Source organism: Piliocolobus tephrosceles, chromosome 11 (genome assembly GCF_002776525.5).
Source record: "Piliocolobus tephrosceles isolate RC106 chromosome 11, ASM277652v3, whole genome shotgun sequence".
Taxonomy (NCBI): domain Eukaryota; kingdom Metazoa; phylum Chordata; class Mammalia; order Primates; family Cercopithecidae; genus Piliocolobus; species Piliocolobus tephrosceles.
The window spans coordinates 113630901-113658771 of NC_045444.1; the positions used below are offsets into that span (position 1 = coordinate 113630901).

Genomic DNA, 27871 nt, shown 5'->3' on the forward strand with positions numbered 1-27871 from the left:
GAGAGGTTAGGTCACACTAGTAAGTATGGAAAAGACTCAGAACTCCAGTCTACTCCAGAGGTCAAGCTCTCCAGCATTGCCTCTTTCTTGCTGTTTTTACATCACAAGTTTCTTTCCGGCTCTGTATCTGCATCAGAAATGACTTGCAGTTGACTGCTACCTCCTGTTCCAAAGTTGATAAAACCAAGTCTAGTCCTCCAACAAAAAGACCCGGTTTCAGGAAAAGGCAATTAAAATTCAAATTGAGGAATCTTCTGGAATTTGGCAAAGAGAAGAAGTATTTAACATTAGCATTGAGACGTTTTTGTTTGTACTTTTTAAAATAAATATTGTCAGTTTGTGAAAGATAATCGTGTGACTCTCAGAACTCTTGGACATTGTCACTTCATCAACAGAACACCTGCTGTTTCATTCCACAAGAGTGGCAGAAGTTTCCAGAACCTTCCCTACCAATGGAAAGAAGCTACTGCATACCACACTGCAACATCTGCGATATGGTCATAAATTCCGCAGTGTTCCCAAGTTGTAATGAAGAGTTTAATATATGTGCTTTTTATTATTCTATTAAGAATATATCCTAATTCAACACGTGTGTGAAAACAGGAGCTCTCACACTTGATTGTGCATGGCAATGTACAGGAAATTTTAAAACAGCTAGAGAGTCTGCTAAAATTGGCTTGGAATGGTCTGGGTATCAACATTTTTTGATCCTCCCGAAGATTCTAATGCTCAACCACAGTTGAGAATCACTGGCATAAAAGACAGAAAGAAGACAGTAAGATTCACATTATAGTCAAAATAAAAGGAACGGGAGGAGTGTCTTCATTCACTGTTAAGGTTTTGACTACTTGCATGGCTACAAACGTCTCAGATACCAATAGACCCCAAGTTCAACTGCAAGAAACTGGTTCCCTACAATCGGTGACCAACTGCATAGATCATACTTGCTGTCTGAAACCAGCTGCAGCAAATATCAGCAACAGTGTTCCAAAGCAAAGATTCTTAACCTGAGGATGGAATTCAGGTGATCTGTATAGGAAACTTACATAGGAAAATAAGTTGCATCTTTATTTTTAGTAACATGTCACAGAAGTTCAACATGTCCTCCCTTATGAGCACAGGCAACAGACCACAGTAGTATTGGCGGTTCTTGACAGTTTGCACCCACTGGTATTTTCATGTCACGTTTCAGTTTGGGCTATTATCTTAAAATACCATTTGCGGTCATCACTACTTTGATATTACAGTTGCTTAATTGGCCTGCTGTTAAATCTAGCTATTTAATGCAATAATGATGATGCACCTATGTTAGTTACTATATCACGACTTGAGGGCTTCCATAATTGTATTCCAATAAAACTGATTCTGATTTAATTGTATTTTATGCATTTCACAGCATTCTTCAGAGAAGGAGTCTAATTGCTTTATCAGAGCCAGTGTGGTCCCTAGCACAGGAAACGGCGAGAGCCTGCTGGAGGACAGTGCCCTGGCACATTTGCATCCCAGGCCACCCCCAGGAAGAGCGCACCCTGACCAGAGCTGGGTCTTGTTTTGCCCTGCATTTCCGCAGATAAGATTTGGCCTGAAAAGCAGTTCAACTCAGCGGAGAATAAGATGGGCTTTCTCTTTCTCCTCAGCTGCCTCTTTCTCTTGGCATTTTGGAGTGCCCCGACTGCCAGGCCGGTAACTCGAGCCTCCAAATTAATCAAAACACACAGCACCCAGTTTAAAGCCCAGGCAGACAAGCCCAGGAGCCAGAGGAGCTCTCCTCTGGTGACCCCCGGGCCACAACTCTCCAGCCGGGCCCGCCACCACCCCTTGAATGCCACGCTCCCTCCACTGCCCCTCCCTGGCAGGTTCAGGGGCCCCGGGACAGCGGTTGCCCCAACTATGGGAGCCTTACCTGTGGGGACGCCCGTAGCGCCGGGAGCTGCCGCCTTGCCCGCCCACGGGACGCGCACCTCCAGCCCCAATCCACCCGCGCCCAGCTGCCTCTTCGCGGCACTCTCGCAGCCAAGCCCGGCGGCTGCAAGTTGGAGGCGGGCTGGAGGCGGGGAACGCCGACCGCTGGGGGAGCGGGGAGCAGGCAGGGCCTCTTTAGTGCAGACGCCGGGCGCGCCTCCCGCTTAATCTGGGCAGGGCCGCTGGCCACTCCCGCCACCCTGCGCAGCCACCTCCCCACCGCACACCCCCAAACTCCCCACCTCGGACCCGCACCCCACTTCCCCGCCTGGGCCCCCGGACTTTGGGAGCATCACCTTCTTAACCCCTTACCCTGGATCCGCGCCCACCTGCCCCGCAGGCGCCCAGCCCTTTCTCGCCTCCTGGGCACGATGCCCGGGTGGAAGGGACACTGCCTGGTAAGTTGGGAGGGAGGGGGGTACGAGGGCGGGACCTGAGCCACTTCTTCCCTCCCTTGGAGCCACAACCAAAAAGCCTGGGTGGGGAGGGACGAACCGTGCGACCGAGCCCTACAAAACCCGCCCCGGCCGAGTGGCGAGGCGAGCTTTCCAGCCGGGCTCCCCGAGCCGCGCTGCGCAGGAGACGCGGTGGCCTGAGAGCCTGCGAGTCCCCGAACTCGCCCGGGCTCTGAGCGCGCGCCCACCATGAGCCCCCGGACGGCGCCCAGATCGCAGGTGCTCCTGCTGCAGCTCCTGCTGGTGCTCCTGGCCGCGGCGCCCACGGCCAGCAAGGTGAGTGGGGGCTGCGCGACCCCCACCCCTCACTTTCATCCCCCCTCCCCGCGTCCGGGGGACACGCTGGCCCCACCCGCAGCGGCGCGGTAGTGTAGCGGCTGCCGGACTAGTGGCGGGGCTGCGGGCTTCACGCAGGTCCCGGGACAGGCAGCGTGCGGAAGGGAGCAAGCAAGCGGGGATGCCCCGAACAGGTGGAATGCGCAGAGCTGGGGGAAGAAGCGAGGAGGCGGTTTGTCCAGCGCCTAGGAGTCAGAGATGGCGGGGACAGGCCTCCAGAGGTCAGTAAATTAAAAAATAGACGCATAGGTAATCGCCAGGGATGATACGTGAGAACACAGGATGTGGAGATGCACGGTGTCACGCTGGTGAATCAAATCAAGCAGCTTGGCCGAGCGCACAGAGGGCTGGCAGGAGACACCTGCAGGGAGTTCCAGCCGCCTCTTCCTAGCCGGGACCTCGCACTAAACCCTGACCTCTCTGAGGCTCAGTTTCTTCCTTGCAAAACTTGCCCTCCAGTTTTCCTTTGCTATTGTTGGGAAAAGCAAACGCTATCACTGAAAAATTAAGAGCACCTTAGAAATCGAACTCAGGTTAGAATCAATTAAGCAATCTCTCACTTTGATTTGATTTTTGACTTGGAATTTGAGTGAAACCGGATTTATTTAAATCTGCCCCATATTACTTATTCTTTGCCATTAAAGAGAAATTGATTGTCCTGGAAACGATCTGTGATTTTACCTTGTGAAAGTAAACTTTACTTGATTAGAAAGGAAGAAAAACTAATTATTCACTGACGATGTGATTAGGTACATAAAAAAACTAAGAGTATCTACAAACTGTTAGAAATAATAAGAAAATTCAATAAGATTGCTTGATCCAACATCAAAAATTTAAAAAATCAGTAGCATTTCTGTGCACCATCCATGTGTGCACTTGATTTTACCTTGTGAAAGTAAACTTTAACTTTTCAGATGCTTTGTGTTATTTTTACACTTTAAAAAGTTGATTTGGGTGATAACGTGGCATAGGAAATTTCATTTCCAAGGATGAGCAGATGTTTTTACAAATGTTATCATTGAGATTATGATTGGAAATTAACGATCACAGAAATATTTATATACGTTACATGAAAAGAATTTTAGAACCTGTGGTCACATATAATCCAAGTTTTTCCTGTTTAAATTAAATGAAGACATTGCAGACAGCACAGGTGAAACTAAAGCCCTCTCTGACACCCCCATGCCTCTCCCCGTTTCCCTGTCTTCCAAGAGGTATCGACTTTCACCACTTTCATGTTGTTTTCCAAACACTTTCCATGCATTTACACACACATATATGAACCCACAAACTATATATGTTTTGTTGGCTTTTTAACACAAATGATACTGTGCTGTATTCCTTTGCAACCTGTAGACCAGTCCATGTCAGTATTTAAGATCTTCTTGTTTTTCTTTTTGCTTTGTTGCATAGTTTTTCACAATATGCCAAAGTTAATTGAACCATTTCCCTATCATTTTACATTTAGGGTATTCACTGTTTCACATTCTAAAGGATATTTGTGATCCATGTAATCTCTTTATGTAGCTGGTTCTAACAAAAATGCACTTTGCATAGATTAGGAATTCCCAGCCCAGGTATTTAAATGCTGCTGGGCACCATAGATAAAACTCATTCAAGTCAGTGGAGATTATCTACCAGCTTGAACCAGGACAAATAGATCCAAAAAAGCAAAATCCTAAAGGAAATGTATGTTGTGGGGAAGCCTGGAGAAGAGATCCAGAGCAGGGTTTGTACATGTTTCTGAATTTAGAAGAAGAGGAATGAGATCGGGAAGGGGTGGAAGAATTGTACTTGTGTAAGGATCAGTCTGAAAAAGTAATGCTTGGGGACCATGCAAACTCTAATTACACCATTTTTCAATTCTGTTGTTACATTCCTTTATTATCTTTACACGTAAACTTTACTGTTTTGAGTTTGGCCACATCTTGGTGACTTCTTGCTGAAATTAATCCATTTGTATTGTTTTTCTCATCACTTGAAGTAAGTCTTTCATTAAAAAGTTTTCAGGATTATCATTTCCAGTGTACCTGCTGGGTTAGAGAGAAAATATGCCAGTAAAATAATGAAATGTGCCTTCATCTCGTAGAAAAAGGAATCACAGCATTCACTGATAATCGGGCAATGTGCACCAACATGGCTTCCTTCACAGAGAAACTCTGCTGTTGGGCAAGGCTGTTGACCACTCTGAGCCTCAGTTTTCTCATCTGTAAAATGAGAGAGTTGAAATCCCAGTGGGGCCAGCAGGTGAAGTAAAGAGCAAGGCAATGGGGTAAGAGACAATCTTCAGAGCCTAGTTGTTAGCATGCTAGAAGTCAAGCCCAATTGTGCCAGAATCACTTCAAGAGAGAAGTTGGGAATCCAGTGTTTATTAGAAACTTCCCAAATTCTAAATATTAGCAATAAGCCAAAACTTTACAAAAACATAGCATGGGCCAAACAATGTATAAGTGAGAGCTAAATGTAACTTTGGAGCCATTATATTTTATTATTTTTGTTCTACTCTAGTTAAGGATGTGTTTCACTCTAAATTTCTTCAGTTTTACTTTAGCGTTTCTTAAAACAGGGAAATAGCAGTGGTGTTGACTCTACATGCTAAGTTTGTTTAGACGGGGTGGAACTGTCCACCCACACAATTTGTACTGATGTGCCCAGAATGAAATACCTCTGCTGCTTTGCACAGGCATCCAGCTCCAGGCTGGCTGCCCAGCGCATCCCCAGGTTTTATAGCTGTCAGGACCCAGCTCACCCACTTGAGACAGGGAGTCACCTTGTTGTTGTCTCAGGCAACAGACCTGGGAGTGGAGGTATAGAAAGCCCCGTCTTTGACTTCTGGATAAGGTGATGTTCACACATTAAGATATCATGGTTTATCCTTCTTCTTGCCTTAGCATTCCAGACAGGGCAGCAATATGAGAAGCAAATACCAAAAGTTGAAAAACACCTGCATTTGGGAAGGATGCTTTCTCGCCAGACTTCATTTTCAAATTTAAGCACTTTCAGTTAAATTAGAAAACAAAAAGTAATGGAACAGACACCAATTTATCTATCCCTGAGATTAAGCAAGTATCAATATACTTTGACTTGTTTGTTCTCAGATCTCTACCTTTAAGAAAAAAAAAAATCTGAATACAGAAAGTCATACACACATGATTTACTCCCTCTTTTATCCCAAAAAGTTTATGTATGTAATTTCCCTGCACAGTTTTGTATTTTGTGTGTATGTGTGTGTGTGTGTCCCGTAAAAAATAATTACTGTTTTGTGGTCTTTCAGATGTAATAAATAGTATCACATTATACATATCTATTGGAGCTTATTTTTTATCACTCCATATTATGTTTTTGATTTTTATCCATGTTGGTACATATAGATACAATATATTTGTAGTATTTAGTATCCAGCTATATAAAATATGGTTTATTTTTCCATCTTCCTAAACATAGTAAGCTTGTTTTTATATTTTCATTTTATAAAGTTGCAAGGCATATTTTGGTATATGCACCATTGTGACAACTAGAATTTGAATTCCTAAGTGGTTCATAGAGAAAACAAATTTAAATATATTAGGAATTGACAAATTCATCTGCAAAAGGGTTGTGCCAACAATGTACCAGAGTGCCTGTTTCCCTACATCTTCAGCAAAGCTTGTTTCCCTGTATGTTCAGCAAAGCTTGGTGTGCTTAGATGTTAATGGTGTGAAATGAGATCTTGTTTTGACTAGTAAGTTTGTAAAGTTTTTCGTATTTTACTTGGCCATTTATATTTCCCTCAGTGTGAACTGCATAGTACAACTTTCTGCCTGTTTATCTATTGTGAACTTCACCTTTTTGTTGCTAATTAATTAGAAGTTATTTATATATTTGGATACAAAATTTTTGTCATTAAAGTATATAGCAAATATTTTATTCCAATCTTTGGTTTATCTTTGAGTTAGTGCTTTCATATATAATACTGTTTTCACTATAATCTCAAACTGATTTTTTTTTTTTTGGCATTTTGTCTTTTGTACCTTGTCAAAATTTTTTTTTCTTTTCCTGGGATTATAGGAATGTTCTCCTACATTTAAAAAAAAGTTTCATAGTTTAACTCTTTTCCAGTTAGATCTCTTAATCCTGGAATTATTTTCTGCTTATGAGATCTACTTTTATCTTTTTCCATGTAGATGACAAATTGTCCCAGCATTTTAAATCAAATAGCATGTTCTTTCCTTCAAAGTTTTGCAGTGTCATAGCTGCAAACATGCATACCATTTATATGTGGGTCTATCTGTAAACTCTCTATTCCATTGGTTCAATATTTTTTGGCCCTTCACCAATACCACACTGTTTCTGATCACTATGTTTATATTAAATCTATATCTGGTAGGACAAGTAGAAGATAGAACCGCTATCCCTGTTATTATTATTCTTTAAATTTATGACAGATATTCTTTCCTCTTTGCTCTTCTGGCTGAGTTTTAGCATCTGCACATCAAAGATCCATCAAAGATTCCTGTGGGATGTTAATTGGTATTGCACTGAACATACAGGTAGGATGACTGCTTGTTGAAGTATAAACACATGGATGGTGCACAGAAATGCTGATTTTTTAAATTTTTGATGTTGGATCAAGCAATCTTATTGAATTTTCTTATTATTTCTAACAGTTTGTAGATACTCTTAATTTTTTTATGTAACTAATCACATTGTAGTGAATAATTAGTTTTTCTTCCTTTCTAATCTTTCTGCCTTTTTCCCCTTGTATTACTGTGCTGACCAGCTGTATTAGTCTGTTTTCATGCTGCTGATAATGACATACCCAAGACTCGGTAATTTATGAAGAAAAAGAGATTTAATGGACTCACAGTTCCACGTGGCTGGGGAGGTCTCACAATCATGGCAAAAGAACAAGGGACATCTTACATGGTGGCAGGCAAGAGGGAAAGAGAGCCAAGTGAAAGGGAAAACCCCTTATAAAAACATCAGATCTCATGAGCCTTATTCACTACCACAAGAAACCGTTCCCATGATTCAACTATCTCCCACCAAGTCCCTCCCACAACACATGGGAATTTTGGGAGCTACAATTCAAGATGAGATTTGGGTGGGGACACAACCAAGCCATATCACCAGCACTTCAGGGCAATGCTAAATAAAAGCAGTAATACTATATATTTTTGTCTCATTACTGAAGTTAAAGGAAATATTTTTAATATTTGTATTAAGAATTTTTCTATAGAGTTTTAATAATTCTCATCAGTTTAGGGAGTTTCACTCCCTAATATTACTGCCATTGTTCTACTTAATGACTGGATATTAATGTTATTTCTTTCATCTGTATCTATTTTTAAGAAAAATCATATACTGTTTAGTCATTCAAGGGAGCAAATTAATTTATTTTAAAAATATTTAACCATCCTTGTATTGCTGTGGGATAAAATCTAGTCAAAATGGCTATTCTTAAATTGTATACTATTATTAAATATGGAACAAATATGGAACAGTGAATTAACAAATGTAGCATTTAATGGCTTTTTAGCTGAATACCCACATAAAGACCATTCGGGTCAAGGAACAGCACACTGCTAGCACCCAGAAGTCACCCTTGCATCTGTCTCAGCTACAGTCCTCTTTCTTTTCCCTGAAACTAGAATCTGACTTCTAATCATCATTTCCTTGCTTTTTAAAATGCCTTTATCATCTAAATACTGATTCCAAGTGCTATCTTTTGGTTCTGCCTGTTCTGAACTTTATGTATGTAGATTCACACACTTTGAGATAGCGTACGTAAATTCCTATGCCATGCTCAGGGCATAAATGTAGCTAACACAGGAGTGCGTGCCTGTGAGAGTCCACCTAAGACATGTACACTATGGCCATATGTTTACTGACACCTCTAAACGAGAAAGTTGAGATCTTAAATAACTGATGTGTATGACGGAGCAAAATCCGCATGTGCGTTGTTTTCTGGAATGAAGCTGTTGGCATCTGTCTTAGTAGGCTTGGGCTGCCATCACAAAATACCGTAGACTGAGTAGCTTAAACAGGCACTTATTTCTCACAGTTCTGGAGGCTGGAAAGTCCAAGATCAGGGTCCCAAATTGTTACTGGTGGTGAATCCGTGTGGGTCTCCAGAAACTTCAATTCTTGCCTCCTCAGAAGAAAGAATTCAACTGAGGGGCAGAAGGCAGAAGGAGAGACCAGGGCAAGTTTCTTTCTTTTCTTTTCTTTTTTTTTTTTTTTTTTTTTGGTAGTTATGAGGGTGATTTTATTTCTAAAGCCGTATGTAGTCAAATGTCATCATATGACAAATGGTAAGGGCAGCAGTCGTAATGCATGGCCTAGGCACTTGGGAGCCCACGACAAACCAGGGCAAGTTTTAGAGCAGGTGTGAAAGTTTATTAGAAAGCTTTAAAGCAGGAATGAAAGGAAGCAAAGTACACTTGGAAGAGGGCCAAGCGGGCAACTTGAAAGGCAAGGGCCTATTTCACCTTTAACTTAGGGTTTTATACATTGGCATACTTCTGGGGTCTAAGGTCCCTTCGCTCGTGATTCTTCCCTTGGGATGGGCTGTCCGCATGCGCAGTGACCTGCCAGCGCTTCAGAGGGGAGCATGCGCAGTGTGTTCACTGGCGTTGTATGCCTGTTCACTTGAGGCGTTCTTCCTTTACCGGTGGAATGTCCCTGGAAGGTTGTATACCAGTTAAACTCCGCCACTTTGCCTCTTAATGTGCATGCTTGAGCCCACTTTCCCAGTTCCTGAGATCTTACCGGGAAGATGCTGCTCACCACCTTCAGGTGTTTTCATTTCTTGGGCGACTTCCTTTCCCTGGCACTGGCTGCAACCAATTATTATTTTACAAAGCCTGTTCAACAACCGCCTCACCATCATATGATAGTTGCCTGACATTCCTGATGAGGCAGGGGCCCTCTCCTGCTCTGCTCATGCCTGACTGGCTACCTACAGTAACAAAATGTCTGGGTGCTGGTAAGGGCCCTTTTTCTGGCTTGCGGACTGCTGACTTCTCCTTGTATCCTCACATGGTAGTTGGGGTGGGTGGGTGGGTAGGGAGAAAGAGAGCGAGCGAGCTACTGCTCTGGTTCCTTCTTTCTTTCTTCTTCTCCTTCTCCTTTCTTCTCTTTTCTTCTTCTTTCTTCTTTCTTCTTCTTTTTTCTTCTTTCTTCTTCTTTTCTTCTTCCTTCTTCCTCTTCGTTGATGGAGTCTTGCTCTGTTGCCCAGGCTAAAGTGCAGTGGCACTATCTTGGCTCACTGCAACCTCTGCCTCCTGGATTCAAGCCATTCTCCTGCCTCAGCCTTTCCAGTAGCTGGGACTTCAGGCACAGGCCACCACACCCAGCTAAGTTTTGTATTTTTAGTAGAGATGGGGTTTCACCATGTTGACCAGGCTGGTCTTAAACTCCTGACCTCAAGTAATCCACCTGCCTCTGCCTCCCAAAGGGCTGGGATTACAGGCATGAGGCACGGCACCTGGCCTGGTTTCTTCTGATAAGGGCACAAATCCCATCATGAAGACCTCACCCTCCTGACTTCATCTAAACCTGATTACCTTCAGAGGCCTCACTTCCAAAGACCATTACCCTCGGCTTCAGCTTCAACCTAGGAATTTAGAGGGACAGAAACTTTCAGTCCGTAACATTCTGCCCGTTGTCTCAAGATTTATTACAAACATAAAGAAGCTCTTAAAGCTCTTTAACTGAAAAAAATGAGTTCAAGCAAAGCTACTAAATGAAGTAAAGGAAGCTCAGTGGGTAAACTTAACCTGTGACAATCACAGTTTAAAATGTTAGTTTTAATGTCATTTCTATAATAAAAATTATCAGTGTTAGACATCAGTGGGAATTAGGAACTATTAATAAAAACCTTTCAATACAACAGAACTCTTTGCTCTTCTTAGCAAAAAAGATTAGACAGAAGCTTCACTTTATGGTGACGAAATAAGTACAAATCTAGTAAGAAAGCACCTTACTCCAGGTTCCACCTTGATTTCCCAAAATGTAGTCCCTGGCTGTGGTTTTCTCAAAGTAGCCATGTCAGCCGTTCCATTCTTCCAGGTGTTCCTCATGTAAATGCTAATTAGGGCCTCCGATTTCAGGTCTGTTTCCTAACCGAGACTAAATTAAATTATATTAGTGTAACAGTTTTCCACACACCTACAAAACTTCAGGTAAATATCTATGTCCATGCTATACAATAGATATATAATGTGAGCCATGACTACAAGCCTGATATGTCATTTTAAATTTAATATTTTCTACTAGCCACATTAAAAAATAGAGATGGGTGAAACTAATTTTAGTATGTTTTATTTATACCAATACATCTGTCATATTATCATTTTAATATGTAATCACTATTGTAAACATTAAGGAGATATTTTACAAACTTTTTTTTCCTATAAAGTCTTCAAGGTCTGGTGTGTATTTTGTACTTACTCACAGAACATCTCAATTCAAATGAGCCACATTTTCAAGCATCTATAGCCATATGTAGCCACTGTCCTGGACAGCATGGGTCTATGTAAGTGGCATCCAGAGGACAGGAGGTGATACAGTCCATCATGTCATTCTGTGGAGAGAATAGACTTTATCTGGTTATTTCCCATAAGAAATACTTGTCAAAGTGAAACACTTTAGTTGAAGGCAAAAAATGAGGCTGAGTTGTGCCTAAATATCTGTGCATCTTTTTCTCCAGAAAATTAAGATAGTTGGCCTTGGCTGCAATGGTTAAAGCTATACAAATTAGCATTGTAATTTGATGAGCATTGTAATTTTGTAAGTTATGTACAGGAAAACTTGAAAACACATCACAAAACGGAAAACAATTGGAAAAAGGAATGGGGCAAGGGAAACATATTGAAAACCAACACACCACACCTTGCCTTTCATTTTAAACTAGAAATCAAATTATCTTCAGCATCCAGACAGGGTAAGAGGTTTAGTATTACATTGGCCAAGTAAATTCCGGAAAGGTCTCTGTTTCTCGTATCTGAAAATGATGACAACGTAGTTACAGCAGACGAAAGTGCTCCATATAGCGCCTGATACAGAATGTGTATCCAGCGTTTTTAGTCCAGCGATTATTATTATTATTTTGAGACGGAGTCTTGTTCTGTCACCCAGGTTGGAGTGCAGTAGCACAATCTCGGCTCACTGCAACCTCCACCTCCCAGGTTCAAGCGATCCTCCTGCCTCAGCCTCCCGAGTAGCTGGGATTACAGGCACCTGCCACTACGCCTGGCTAATTTTTGTATTTTTAGAAGAGAAGGGATCTCATCATGTTGGCCAGGCTGGTCTTGAACTCCTGACCCAAAGTGATCTGCCTGCCTTGGCCTCCCGAAGTGTTGGGATTATAGGCATGAGCCCCTGAACCTGGCCTAGCGACTATTATATTCTTATCATTACTCTTCAATGCCAGACCCTAGGATAGAAGACACAGGCACTGGGCTAGGTGCTGGGACTCACTGGTGAACAAACCAGTCTGAATCCCCAGCCATGATGGAGTCAGAAGGCAGCAGCCCAGTGAACAGACAAATGTGTAACATCAGATTGTGGTGCTGTAGGAGAGGATGGGATGTGGTGATGGAGAAGGAGACTTTTTAACATTAGGTAGAGGTGGTCAGGGAAGCAGACTGAGGCTGGACATGGTGACAACCTTGTGAAGCACAGAGGGATGTGGTCCAGGACAGGGCCTCTCAGAGGTGGAGAGAGGCCAGACACTTCCAATTTTACCACTCCTGTGTTGTCAAAGAATAAAACCAGGCCAGGCACAGTGGCTCACCCCTGTAATCCCAGCACTTTGGGAGGCCAAGGTTGGTGGATCACCTGAGGTCAGGAGTTCGAAACTAGCTGGGCCAAAATGGTGACACCCCATCTCTACTAAAAATACAAAATTAGCCGGGCATGGTGGTGGGCGCCTGTAACCCCAGCTACTTAGGAGGCTGAGGCAGAAGAATCACTTGAACCTGGGAGGCGGAAGTTGCAGTGAGCCAAGATTGCGCCACCGCACTCCGGCCTGGGCGACAGAGCGAGACTCTGTCGCAAAAAATAAAATAAAATATAAAATAAAATAAAATAAACCAAGACCAATAGAGCTTTTGAAATAAAGAAATAACATGAAATTTTAAAAGCTGAGTGTATTTACTGACCACAAAGGGAACTCCTGGCCCTGAAGGAATATGCTGAGTATTTTGCTACAGGTGAGGTGGGGGATGGGACACAGGGAGTTAGGGTACAACAAAGGAGGTGGGTCTGTCATGGTTATGCTAATTGAGGATTGAGCATTGCTGGATGAATAGGGTGCAGTAAGTCCACAGGCCTCTACGTGGCTGTCTGTGGTATAATTGTAATGTTTACCTTTAACAAATCAAAATTTTAGCAAAGGAGATATAATGCAGTGTTTTTATGCTATTCCTAAGATATTTGCATTAGTAATGAAATCACAGTGTGGTTTGGGAATGAGCCCACATATAAAATGGTGCGATGGAAACATTCTTCTTTCATCCCTGTTGACATATCTCTACCCGTCTCTCCTCAGTCTCATTGGGATGGGTGTGAATTTGCCAAATGTGGCTGTGCAGCCCAGAGGAAGAATGCCTAGCTAAGCCCAAGAGCCCTTATCCCAGCTGACACAGGACCAGACCAGAGAGGACCTTAGCCCAGAGCAAGAATGCCATGCTAGGCCCAAGAGCCCTTATCCCAGCTGACACAGGACCAGGCCAGAGAGGACTCTAGCCCAGAGCAAGAATGGCAAGCTCAGCCAAAGAGCCCTTATTCCACCCGACACAGGACCAGGCCAGAGGGGACCTTAGCCCAGAGCAAGAATGCCAAATTGGGCCCAAGAGCCCTTATCCCAGCTGACACAGGACCAGGCCAGAGAGGACTTTAGCACAGAGAAAGATGAAACCCAGTTCAGGACCTGGAAGTAGTGAGAAGCTCCTCAGAAGAAGAGGAGCGGAAGAGAACCAGTCTACATCAACATGGCAATTGCTCAGTCTGTCCCGGTTAATTGATTTGGTGCCATTAATTTGATAATCATTTAAGTACATATGAAAGGTTAAAAATCCACCCCACTTCTAGTGCTTAGTACATACAATATCAGACTATCAAAAATGTTTCTTGAATTTTTCTAGGGTATAAAAATAAATATTACCATATACCATGGTTGGTATTGTATATGTGTGATATGAGTGTGTACATATAAATTTGCACACACATGTATATTTAAAGAATATTTTATATTCTCAGTATTTTGGTATTAATTATTGCAGTGACATCATGACTTTAAAACTTGTAACCTTCAGAGCTATTTGAAACACAGCCATATAAAAATCTCTTATTTTTCTAGTAGTAGTTTTAGGGTAAGTTAAGAGTTTTCCATTTTTAATCTTTAAGATCCATGCTTGTTAATTAGATTATCTCTCCAAACTGGTTTCTTAGAGAAGTGATCCCAGTGTTTAAAAATGAATTCAAGTGTACTTAGAAACTTTGAGAGATTTGTCGTTACGTAGACAAAACAGTCAGGTCCTTGGATTTTTTTTTTTTTTTCCCACTAGGATATTTTTGTTGTTACATGAACTTCTCAAGGAAAAAGTTCCACAAGTGGGAAGTTGAAAAATCTGCAATCTTCTTTCTCTGTATCAAATGACGAAGTTTGTCTGGAGAGACCGAAGGCAACAAGGCCAGATATTTATTTTCTTTGTTGAACCAGGATGATAGGATAATTTTATGCTGTTTGTTTATGCTGATATTGGGAAAGCTAAAGAATTTGCATGCTGGCTTTTTAAAAACAGTTAAATGTGTTGTACAAAATTTGGAAAATGCCTGCAAGTATGAAAAGAAACATAAAAATTAAAACTATTTATAATGATATTACCCAAAGAGGATTATTACTAACATGTTGATCTGTTTCCTTCCAGACACTTTTTTTTTACCCACTCTGCTTTTTCCTCCTAACCACAGACCGGTGAAAATTTTATTTTATTTTATTTTTTGAGACGGAGTCTCGCTCTGTTGCCCAGGCTGGAGTGCTGTGGCCGGATCTCAGCTCACTGCAAGCTCCGCCTCTCGGGTTCACGCCATTCTCCTGCCTCAGCCTCCCGAGTAGCTGGGACTACAGGCGCCCACCACTACGCCCAGCTAGTTTTTTTGTATTTTTAGGAGAGACGGGATTTCACCGTGTTAGCCAGGATGGTCTCGATCTCCTGAACTCGTGATCCGCCCACCTCGGCCTCCCAAAGTGCTGGGATGACAGGCTTGAGCCACCGCGCCCGGCCTATTTTTCTAAATACAATTTTTAAATGTCTATAGAGAACTTTATTGTAGAATTGGTACCATAAGTTATTTAAGTAATGCCCTCTTATTGAACATTTTGGTCATTTCCAATTATGTATTTAGAAATACAGTAGTCCTCCCTTATCTGCTATTTTGCTATTTGAGGTTTTAGTTACCTGTGGTCGATGGGTTCCAAAATATTCAGTAGAAAATTTCAGAAATAAACGATTCACAGGTTTTAAATTGTACGCCGTTCTGAGTAGCATGATGAAATCTCGTACCATTCTGCTGTGTCCCACCAGGACGTGAATCATCCCTTTTTCCAGCAGATACACAGTCTATGCTCCTTGCCCGCAAGTCACTGAGTACCCTCTGGGTTATCACGGTGACTGTCACAGTATCACAATGCTTGTGTTCAAATGGCTCTTATTTTACTTAACGATGGTGCCGAACACAAGATTTGTAATGTTGACCATTGGGATATGCCAAAGAAAAGCAGTAAAGTGCATCCTTTACTTGAGAAAGTGGAAGTTCTTAACTTAATAAGGAAAGGAAAAAAATTGTATGCTGAGGTTGCTGAGATACACAGTAAGAACAAATCTTCTATTCATAAAATTGTGAAGAAGGGAAAAAAAATCAGGCTGGGCATGCTGACTCACACCCGGAATCTCAGCACTTTGGGAGGCCGGCGCAAAAAGTTCACTCTGTTACCCGGCCCAGGAGTTCAAGATCAGCCTGAGTAATATAATAAGACCTCTCTCTACCAAAAATTTAAAAATTAGCCGGGCATGGTGGCACGTGCCTGTAGTCCCAGCTACTCGGGAGGCTGAGATAGGAGGATCGCTTGAGCCCTGCAGAGTGGAGGCTCCAGCCTGGGCAACAGAGTGACAGCCTGTCTCAAAAACAAAAAAACAAGAAAGAAAAAAGAAATTTGTGTATACTATATATAGGGTTCCATACAATCTGACGTTTATTAAACTCATATTTTAAATGATTATGTATGCAGATGCTTTCTTACCAAATGTCTGATTTAGATGATGAGGTAATGTCTTTTTCTTTCTTTTTTTTTTTGAAGCAGAGTCACTATCACCCAGGCTAGAGTGCAGTGGTACCATCTCGGCTCATTGCAACTTCTGCCTCCCAGGTACAAGCAATCCTCATGCCTCAGCCTCCTGAGTAGCTGGGATTACAGGCACACATCACCACACCCAGCTACTTTTTTTTTGTATTTTTAGTAGAGACGGGGTTTCACTATGTTGGCCAGGCTAGTGTTGAACTCCCAACCTCAGGTGACCCGCCCACCTCAGCCTCACAAAGTGCGGGTGTCATTCTTGATTTATAGGTGAGAGACTGATCCAATGATGTTCATCAAGTTAGTGGAGAAAGTGGGCTTATAATTGGGATTTCTGGTTATAAGGATATTTGGTAGAACCTTTTCCTTTTTAAAAAAATTATCATTAGTATTATTATTATTATTTTGAGACAGGGCCTCACTCTGAGGCCCAGGCTAGAGTGCAGTGGTGCAATCTGGGCTCGCTGCAGCCTCGACCTCCCAGGCTCAAGCAATCCTCCCTCCTCAGCCTTCCAGGTAGCTGGGACTACAGATGCATGCCACCACACCTGGCTAATTTTTGTGTTTTCTGTAGACTAGGGGTTTCTCTATTTTTCCCAGGCTAGTCTTGAACTCCTGGGCTCAAGTGATATGCTGGCCTCAGCCTCTCAAAGGGCTGGGTTTACAGGCATGAGACATCATGCCTGGTCACAGCCCTTTCCAACCAAAATCTTCCCAGATAATTAAAAATGACTGTCAGATGCCACTGTATTTACCATTTAGGTACTTAAGTAATATATGAGATAAATTTGAGTTTTAAAATGCTTTGGTTATCAACGATGGATGCCTCATGAGACTTGAAAAAAGCATCAATTAATTATTTTTATTTACTGAAATATTACTTGACTCTGCCATCTAAAAATAGTTTAACCTATTTCCACGTTGCTTCCCTTACTCAACTCCTTGAAGACAGTTTTCACGTCTCATCCATCTTTGTGGTTCCAGCTCTTAACACCACACTTGGTATTTTATTAGATACCAAAACTAAAAAGTCAATAAAGAGTTAGTAGTTCTTTAATCCTTTGACAGAAGAATAAAACGTTATTTTTGGGACAAAATATTGAATGTTTCATTCATTCAACAATGCAGGAAATACTTTTGCATATCTTACTATGTGATGGTTATAGTGCTACACGCTGGGAACAAAGGCAGATAAAACTCATGTGGTCCCTTCTGTCCTCATGGAGTATGCAACCAAGTGAGGGGCTTAGATGCAAAGAATAATAATAAAATTATGCATGCTATAACAAGGTAACTATGGAAAAGCAAACTTTGACTGGAGTTGAGAGGAGGAATAAGATTGATAAATGTACTGAACAATGAACTTGCAGGCATTATATTAAGCAAATGTGTAAGTGCAACAGAGCCAGGAAGTATTATAGTAAGATTTCAGTGGCTTGAAAACATAGTTTCTTATCAAAGTAAAGTGCTTAAAAATGTTGGTAATGAATTCAGAAAGCAACAAGTAGAGTTACTGGGCGGTGCTTTTACTGTCTTCTAGTTTATGCCCCAGATCAAGCCCTTGTCAGCGATTAGTAGCAGTGCTTCAAGGTTTACAGTCATGGACTAGATTCTTATTTTGCCATCTTACGCAAAAGCAGATCAGCAATCCTTTCCAAAAAGCAATAAAAACTGAGAACAGGGCAGCCTCTGAAATCTTATGAGATGAGGTTCCAGCTGATTGGAAGCAAGACTGTGTGTCCCACGCAGGTGCCAGTGCTCTCTAATTGTTGCAGAAAGGCAGAAGACTGAGATGTGGATTTATTGAGTACTGTCTGTGCCTGGGACTGTGCCCATGAAACCGTTCAGAGCTTCTACTCGCTGTGACCTGCTCAGGCCTTTCAGAGACGGAACATTCAGAGCCCATGTGACCTGAATGAGCGGCATCCCCACACCCTACAAGGGCAGTCATGCAGGCAAGGACCTCTGAGGCACCCTGGGATCTAAAAGAGGCAGTGCCCGGCAGCAGTAAGAACCCTTCATCGTGGTCCAGAAGAAAGACACTGTTGTGACAGTTTTGGGCAAGTCACTAAAATTCCAAGGCCACTCAAATTCAAATTCAGGTTCTGTTTCCTGAATCACAAAATGTGGCACATAAAATCTCCCCTCCTATCTCCCGAAATAATACAATCGCACATTTTGCACACAGTCAAGCATTCCACAAATGCCAAGTATTACTGAGACAGGAATGAGATTCAATATCAGAAAAGCAATAGTCCAAATGTTTTTTATACTCATTTCATTCTCCTTTTATTTTGTGACCTAGTATCAACTTCCTGGAATGCATTAAGGAGTTCCTTGTTTTTGAAAATATTATTCAGTGCATTCTTTGCTGCTGGTATTTTCTAATAACATTATTTGAAACATCAGCAGAAATGGCATCCTCCCTTAGGACTATCCCGATTAAAAAATGAACAGAGTATTTACCTTACACCATCCTGTGTAAATACTGACGCTAAAACTCAGCCAGTGATTTCATCCCTTTTATGATGATTTTACCAGATACCCCCATGAAAATACCTGTTAACAGAGATAAAATACCTGGTATAGAGATATTTCTGGTAACATTTAATAGTAATAATTTCTGCCTTTCTTGTCTTTAAAATATAGAACTCTTTGACATGTATCTTAAAGAGAAGGCATGGAACCAGCTTTGGTACACAGCCTCCCTCAAATTCCATTAATGTGTTTTTGGCTGCATCGGGATCAGCAGTGTAAATTCATTTTGTGCATATTTACTGATCACTTATGTGGGATGCACTCTTTTACAGAAACTCTTGAAATATCCTTCAGAGGATGAATCCTTGTGAAGTTTCAAAATGAAGCCACTGCAACTAATTATTAGATTAAACATAACTATTCTTTATACACGGATCTTTTTTCCCCTAACTATTCGTGTAATGCATGTCATTTGTGAATATTTGAGATACATAGATAAAAGTAAAAACAAAACTATAAAACAAAAATAACTCTTCATATTAGAACCTGGGGATAACCAGTGAGAATATTTTGATGTATTTGTATAAAAGGGAGATCATATGGTATTATGTATCTGGCTTTTTTGACATTATACTGTATTTTCTCACATCAGTAAGTATCCCTTAAAAATGAATGCATAATATCCTATGGTGTTTATATACCATCATTTAACCTAAAGTTTTTATATATTTAACAAGGCTATGATGATTTTTGCCTACATATCTGATTTTTTAATAACGGATATATAGTAGAATCATTAATTAGAGTAATGGGTATAATTTTTTTATACTGAAAGTTCTCCTTTTGAAATAACAGACACAGTTTTAATACTAATGATCAAAAACATAAATAAAATCACCCTAAATTCTATCTTGTAAATATAACTAGAATTAACATTTTGATATATATCTATCTTATTTAATCTAAAATATGATTTCCCATAAATTGAAGATCTAAATTTTAAAAATTTCCCCCAAATAGCCAATTTTCTCAGCATTACTTTTACAATAACCTACTGATTCCCCATTGACTTGTCTCAGCTCTTACCAAAAATGAACCAAAGGAATATCTTGGCCACAAATAAGTATGGACTTTACTGGTTATTTTCCTTGTGATAGCTCAGGAGTCAGCCAAATGTTTGACAGATTTAAAGACTCTGGCCTCAATCAGCTCACCCGTTCTGTGCCCCTCCACCCACTCACGACAGCTGTGAATCTGGAATGAGGTGGGTTCAGAGACCTCCCATTCGCGAACACCATAGAACACGCAAATTGGCTCTAGATCATTCACTCACTGGGAGAGAATTTTGAGTCAGTGCATCAAAGAATATTGTCCTCTTTTTCTAGACCACTCTATTCATCCCATCCCCTCCTGATTCACTCGTTCGTTTTTAATGATCTCCCAGCAGGGGATGTTTGCGTATAAAATCCATTAGACTTTTTTCTAGGTTTCTTAAAGGCTGATCTGGCTTAAACCATGCATCAAAATTAAAACGAAATTGACTTCCTTATATCAAGTTGAGCAGTAGCTTGATAAACAATATAGTGCATTATAATCTCAGAAATAGATTATATAATAGCTATATTATTATCTCAGAAGCAAATATAATGCAAAGGAAACAAACAAACAAACAAAAAAAAAACAGACCTGCAATAAAAGCCTTAACACCCACAATTTTGTATTGGGGAAAAATGTGTTAACAATTTTAATCTGCCTCTATTGAAACAAAATATAAATAAAACCCCTCTTGAGCTATCACACATATATCCAATTCAAGAATTATTTATTTACACAAATTAACATTCGCAATGTGTTTAATATGTTCTGATATGAAACCAGAAGACTAATACCAACTGCTCTAACATCTACTAACATACTGTAAATGATTTACTTAGGAGTCTGCTCTAATAAAGTTCACCTTCAGCAGTTAGAGAAGCTTCCCCACAGTCAGACTTGTTTTTACATATGAAACTGCTATGCTTTTTCAGTTGGATAAATCATTGAATTGATCTAAATAGAGTGGGCTGCTCTATGTTGTTATAAGCTCATTTTGACCTCTAATTTTCCTGTTTATTCAAAGTCAAGAAGGACAGTACTTTTTGTTTCTAAAATCAGAATGGTAGCTCCTCATTCTATAAGCAAATTGAAAATGATTACGTTCTTCATGGCCACCGTAGCAAACCATGTCCCATAAGAGATGACCTCCCACACTCCCACTCTAGGGCTTCTGGGAGAAGGAGGAACAAGCTATGAGTTAGAATAAAATTGAGGGATGATTCATTCCCATTTTGAAAAGTAAATTAGAAAAAGAAAAGAAATGGTGCTCAGGGATATGTAAAAGTCCCAAGGAACAGTGCAGACCAGAACCAGAGACCAGAGCAAGGTGGTGGATGGAAAGGAGGAAAATATAAGTCAGAGGGCTCACTGGAATTACATTTGACTTAAGACTTTAGGTCAGACTGGGCATTAGGGGGCGCACAGGTAGAAGATTGACTCAAACTTGGTGGAGTTACCAAACTTGGCCAAAAGGACTCCAAGATGAGATCGTATGTCCAAAGTCAACAGGCAGGCCTATGGAAGCCATGGACACCAGAAAACAGAGTGACATGGATGTCTGCTACTTTCCCCTGACAATGATTCTTTCCTCCTTGTAGTGGTAGCGTGTCAATTTCACTTGAGAGACCTACCCTCTCCTCCTTGCTTGTCAGTCCTTTAGTCAACAGATCGGGCACAGGACCTAAGCCAAGCCAGTCAAGTGCCCTTTCCCAGGAATTTAAATTTTCAACTGGGAGTGTAAGGAGGTTATTCATCCTGACAGCCTGACAGCAGTGCCTTGCAAAAACTTTCTGTCAGTTCTTGTACCTTGATTCTCACAATAGCCCTGGGGCTGTTCTTTTCTGAATTGTGTTTATTTAACTTTTCTTCAATTTCTATGTGCTGCCCCCATGTCATTCCAACAAATTCCTTTTTGATCACTGTGTTAGCCTAAATCATTTCTGTTGCTTGCCACCTCAAAACCCTGGCAAGATATCAGGAATCCAGACAATAGTCTGGCCAGAAGAACTGGTGGGTCAGCAACCTTCTACCTCAGCCAAGAAGCCTCTTATATGAACAAGTGAGGAGAGAAGTACCCTCAGGATCAACAAACGCAGACCAGCAAGTGCACTTGGGTGAACCCTGGCTAGGAAGCTCATCTGGCAGTTACCCAAGATGGACAAGGGAATGTGAGGACTAAGTTGCTGGTTAATTATTGCTTATCAGCAAACTGCGAGGCACTTCAACTTTTGCAGACATATGAGTGTCAGCCCTAGTAAAATTAAGATTGACTCAATCAGTCTCTAAAAGAAATGGTAACTATTGAAATGTCAGTCCTTCTTAGGTGACCTTGAGTGCCAGCTTGATTTCAGCTTCTGCCTTGCTCATTGATGCCCCTCAAAAAGTGATAATTCTTACTTTTTTTTTTTACCAAGAAAGTCCTGGTCAATATATTTGCTATGCTACTACATTTTGGTATTCATTTCCAAGTCTTTCTTTATTAATATATCCTTTTACTTTTTGGGGATCATGTTTCCTTTTCCACCAGCAATAACTTAAAATGTTACTTTACTGTTTCAAATTACCCAAAATATAAAATAGTGAGGTATCAAGTTAATAAAACACAACAACAAAATTTGATTATCCTTAAAGTTCATACCCGAACCAGATAAACCAAATAGAGCATTTTAAGTATATAGAAAGACTCATCTTTTTTTCATTATGTGCATTTTAGAAAAATTCTCTCTAAACTTGTGTACACATTCTTGACCCCTCCTTTGCACGGCTGCCTCACTGGACTTTTGACATTAGGTTGCAATTCTTTTCTTAGTAGTGGATTCAGTCAGCCAAATTGTTAAAAGCAAAAAGTTTCTGGCCAAGTGCAAGGTCTGATCAAACAAACGATGGGTGGTTTGAGGTGCTTTGACACAGGGCTTTTGGCAGTTACTCCAAGTGTGAGTGCACAGTGCTGCTAGACAACATGCCAAGATCAGATAAAATCTCTATATGGACCAGTTACCTTTTAGCTGTAGGAGAAGAAGGGCAATTGTACACATTGTTCTTGCTCTTGAATATAGGTAAGTTAGTCATTACTACTAAAAAAGCAATGGCAAATGTAGGTTAAAGATAGTGTGTTCATCTTCATATGTAAAGAGCATATCTATTTAACTTATTATATAGTCCACTGATTTTCCCCTACTCCCGTCACCATGTAGCTATTTGGTGTAATTGTAATCCCTACAGAAGACAGTAAACATTCCTTGTCAATAGGGAAGAAGTAAAAAGAGGACTGAAATTCAGAAGAAAAGCCTTAGACTACTGGTTTTCAAACTTTAGTGTGCATGAGAGGGAGCTTATTTGAAAATGCAGATTTCCTGGCAAAATCCCCAGGGATTCCGGCTCAGTAAGTGTCTGGTGTGGCTTGGAAATCTGCAGTTGTAGCATCTCAGTTCATTCTGATGCAAATGGCCCCTGGAACTCTCATGTGGAAACACCTCCTCCGACTGACCTCCAGGTCCCTCTTGGACCTGGAATTCCAGACCCGTGGACTACTGGAAGTGTCCAGATAATGAAGGAGTCAGCATCTCCTACAGGGAAGGAGAACTCAACGCATGGGAGTGGACTGTAATTTGTTAACCAGAATATCTGGTTGTGTGTTAGTCACTCCTTCTGTTTCTAAAGATTTGCCCCCCATCCTTGGCGTGGTGGTTGGAGAACAGGAGATCATTTGATTTGGTTTGATTTTTCATATACGTTCAAGCTTCTATCATGCCCTCTAGCACAGCACTGTTGAATGAGATAAGGTGCGTTACATAATGGGAAGTCAAAGAAACCAAGAAAATAAAAATCAAACAGCTGTTGTGATGGTGTGGTTGATGATGACTGTCCAATAATGAGGCTTATGATGACATCATTGTCTTCGGTGTCCCACTGGGAATTAAGGGGAGATTCTGCTGTCACCCTTGATGCACAAGGCCAGTGTTGACAGTGGCATCACCATCTCTGTTCTCCCCAGGCCAGGCTAGTGTGGGGAGCAGCTAATAGTGAGAGCAGCACAAAAGTTTGAATTTGGTTGACCTGAAATTAGAGTTACAAAGTTTAGCCAGTGTCCTTTTCACAAGGAAGTTCTTCCCTTAGGCCAACCTTGGAGGATCCTGAGTTTGGTTTTATTAAGGGGGTAAGCAGGTTCCACCATCTGTAGATGTTAATAGGATTGGGATGGCATGAGGGAGAGTGTAGGTCATCTGTTTTTGAGGGGGGATTCTATCACATTCAATGTTCTTGTTTCAGGACAGGTGAAGAATAGAAAAGATCTTAGTCTGTTCAAACTGCTCTAGTAAAACATCATAAATTGGGTGCCTTATACATAACAGACATTTATTTCTCACAATTCTGGAGGCTGGGAAGTACAATATCAAGGCACCAGCAGATTTGGTGTCTGGTGAGGGCCTGTTTCCTGGTTCATAGATAGCACTTTCTCATTGTGTCCTCACGTGGTGGAAGGAGTGAGCAAGCTCCCTTGGGACTCTTTAATAAGGACACTGATCTGCTTCCTGGAACATTCAGTTAGAAAAGAGTTAGTTGAAATAGCTCCTTTTGACGGTATTCTCACTCATTAGAGATTTTCCAGGTATTTTTAGTACACATGATGAACAGTAATTCATTTCTTCTATCTTTGTATGCAGGAAGACACACTGTCTTTAAGAGTTTAAAGCACCCTACTCAGGATAATAGAGTAATTTTTCCATCTCCTTCATGAATCTGGATTCCAGCAACCTTTCGGATATTGACTTACCAAGTTGCTGGACTGGGTCTTCTGCAAACAGAAAATTGGAGGGAGGAGGAGGGTGAGGGTGGGGAGATGCTGATAATCACCCACTTCGAACTAAGAGGAGAATGGTTGCTCCAGGGATGCCTTTGAGTAGAAATTGACTTTGATGGCCTGGTCATGGCAGGGGAGAAGTACAGCAGCAGGGGTGAGCTGTGTATGATTCAAATGGCTCTGCAAGCTGGTTTGCATATATATATATCTGGATGGGGTTTCTTGTAGGGGAGGAAGGTTGGGGCAAAGACCCAAGAAATTGAGTTTTCTGTAAGTATACACCCTTAACAATAGGATAAATAGGAATTTAGTTCTTGAGGCAGATCTCATAGATATTGGAAGTTATTTTAGGAATATGAAGGCTTATTGACCTCATTAGCCCATTGTCCCTTCAACAGTGGGAATTAAAGCAGTGCAGTAGAAGTTCTACCATTCCTGCGTCAGACAACCAACCCATGTGTGTCCTATCTCATGGTTTCTGCCTACTCACCTTCCACTTCATGGTTTCTATTCATTCATGTCTTCTCCTTCCAGAGTGTCTGCCTTCTACCTTCTCTCTGTTTATCTCAGCTTCCCTTCCCACCACCAAGCATCTAATGCCCCGTATCTCCAGAGAGAATAGGATTGGTCCAGCTGATCACTTCATCTTTGTCTTCATAGAGCTGTTGAGTCAGGACATGTTACAGCACAGTAGACTCGCCTGCTTTGGTCCAGTCAGCTGTACCCAAGAATGTAGTTCATAATAGACAAACAGCAGCCCCCACTGTTTTGTTTTTATGAGGGCTAGAAGAAAAAATCCCCAAACTACTACTTTTAAAAACTTAAAATAAATGTTAGTAACTCTAGATATTATCTGATTGTTCTACTCCAATAGAAAAGTATGTTAAATCCAAATCTAACAGCTCCTCTTTAGAGGAATCCTGTCTTCTTCACTAAATTTTTAAAGGACTTTGTAAAAAACAAAACAAACAAACAAAAAAATAAAATCACTTTTAGTATCAACATCAGAATTCTTTTTAAGTATCTGGAGTTAGAAAGTGGTAACATTTGGACATTGTATCCTTTTATCTAGGAGAGTTTTAGTCTGATCCGTTTATAAGCAGGTATTTAACACTGAAAAAGGACCCCAAATAGTCTTTTTAAACCTCAGCGAGCCATTGTGAGTCACTGGCTTAACACAAAATACTTTTACATAACCGAGGCCACCGAGAGGGATATCCGGTCAGGTCAGCTATTTTTAAAGCACTTCTCCCCCACTCCATCTCACGTAACAGAGTTACAGCAGTTTGCTTAGAAAACTGGCTCAGGTTCTGTGACTCATGGAATCAAAACCCAAATGAAATGTTTTTAACTTGTTTAAAACTGGAACCATTTTCACTTAAATGTGCTACACTACCAAATAAATAACTTTCTGAATTAGACACACATATATGCGAGCAGAATATAACTTTTGCACTGATATGTGTATAGTTGTATGTGTTGCCATATCATTTCCTAATTCATTAACTCATTCAAAAAATATTTATAAGGCACTTACTGTGTGCTAGGTGCTGTGTTATGGTTGAAGACATGAGAGTGAGCATGAAGGACCTGTCCTCACAGAGCTTCCAGTCTAGTAAGAGTTATGAAACAAGAAATGGGCAATGGTAATGTTACATGATAGGACAGGAATGCAGTGACAGAGAATGCCTGCCAAAGGAGCATATAGAAGGCTGTCAGAAAACCCTTCCCGGAGAAAATGATGTCCACACTGAGACTGAAATCCAGCCAGGAAGGATGGGAGGAGAGAATCTTCCATATACAGAAAACAGGCCATGTTGGCATGGGATTCTGTTTGAGCACCAGAGAGAAAGTGAGCATCTGGAGGGAGAGAGGCCAGGGCAGGAAGGAAAAGGGAGCTGGGGAGGCAGGCAGGGCTCCATCCTGCAGGGTCATCAGAAGGAGTTTGACCTTGATCCTTAGAGGAATGAGGAGCACAGAAAAATCTTGAGCAGATCAGAAACATCATCAGATTTGTGGTTTGGAAAGAGGACCCTGGCTGTGGTGTGGGAAATGGACTAGAGGTGAACAAGACAGGAGGTGGGGAGAACACGGAGAAGCACAGGCAAGGTGTGGTGGTGATCCCAGTGAGACAAGGAGGTGGCCAAAAGGAACACAATGACCAAGAGGGTGGAAAGAAGCAAGCAGATCTGTGAGTTTTTTGGTCTAATCAACGTGATGTGGTGATGACTGACAGATGACTCTGCATGCTCCCAAATTTAGCATCAAAGAACTGCTCTCACCCAGAGACTTGTGCTACATTCGTATTACAAGTTGGTAACAGTAAAAAGCCTGTCCATTTCACTATATTAGTATGCGTTTCTTTTATCATGTAAGACCTAAATAACCCAGAGTTCTAATTTGCATGCTTGAAATTGTAAGTAACCTAAAACTCTCCATTCAAAACAGAGTAAACAATTTTACATATATTTATTTGCTTCCATAATTTAAAAATTTAGAAGTCATGGAGGTTTCAGGTGAGGCTGGACCTAGCATTTCAAAGATATCATCAAAGACCAAGTTTCCTTCCGCCCCTTGTCTTCATATGATGTCTACTTCGTCCTAAGATTGCTTTCCCTCATGGTCTCAGCCATATACTTCTCTGTGTTATGTCTACTACGAAGACAAGCCATTTCTACCAGTAATTATTCCTCCCAAATCAGGAAGTTTCCTTTCCCAGAAATCATCAGAGAAAAACTTTGGAGCTGCATGCTCTAAAGCCATCAAAGTGGCTAGGGAGATGGATGTGCTTCTACCAAGAGGAAGGAAGAAGAATGTCAGGTGGGAAAAAAAAGAACAGGAAATAGCAAACATCCCCTCCATTCACTACATTCCCTGGTGCATCTTAGCTGCTGTCACTATTCATCAATGAGTTGAAAAATTCATCAAACAAGAATATATTGAGATAAATTTTCGTTTTTTTAAATGCAAGGCACATGCAGGTCCCTCAAGAGCTGGAGGTAACTCAAGAGAGTGATGCTTCTCCCTTACTGCCATCTTGGCCTGCCTGCTCCACAATACTTTATTTCCTCTGCTGGCTTTGCAAACATGCCTTGAATTCCATTTCTTGCAGATCCTGACTCCCTTTTAAAATATGAACATACATGATGCTTCTCACAACAGTCTGTACCCATTCCTAAGAAACTAAAATGGAAACACTTTTACAGTCTAAAACAAACACATAAATAGATATATCTGTTTTATATATTATCTAGGAACATATACATATCAATTTATTATTTCAGATCAAAATATGTACCAGAAGAAGGACTTTGTGTATTCTTTGAGGTTGAAATGTATCACTAATTAAAACAAACTGTACTAATGATTTTCTACTATAAAAGTAATAGGTAGTCGGGGCAT

General features: G+C 41.0%; 1 protein-coding gene across 1 annotated transcript in view; it reads left to right on the top strand.

The window, feature by feature from the left end:
- The first annotated feature begins 2444 nt into the window (after nucleotides 1-2444).
- Nucleotides 2445-27871, top strand: part of COL4A3 (collagen type IV alpha 3 chain) — a 149301-nt gene continuing 123874 nt past the window's right edge. Inside the window, exon 1 of the mRNA XM_023193878.1 lies at nucleotides 2445-2693. Within this exon, the coding sequence (XP_023049646.1) occupies nucleotides 2607-2693 (87 nt within the window). The 5' untranslated portion in view covers nucleotides 2445-2606. The remainder of the gene's footprint in view (nucleotides 2694-27871) is intronic.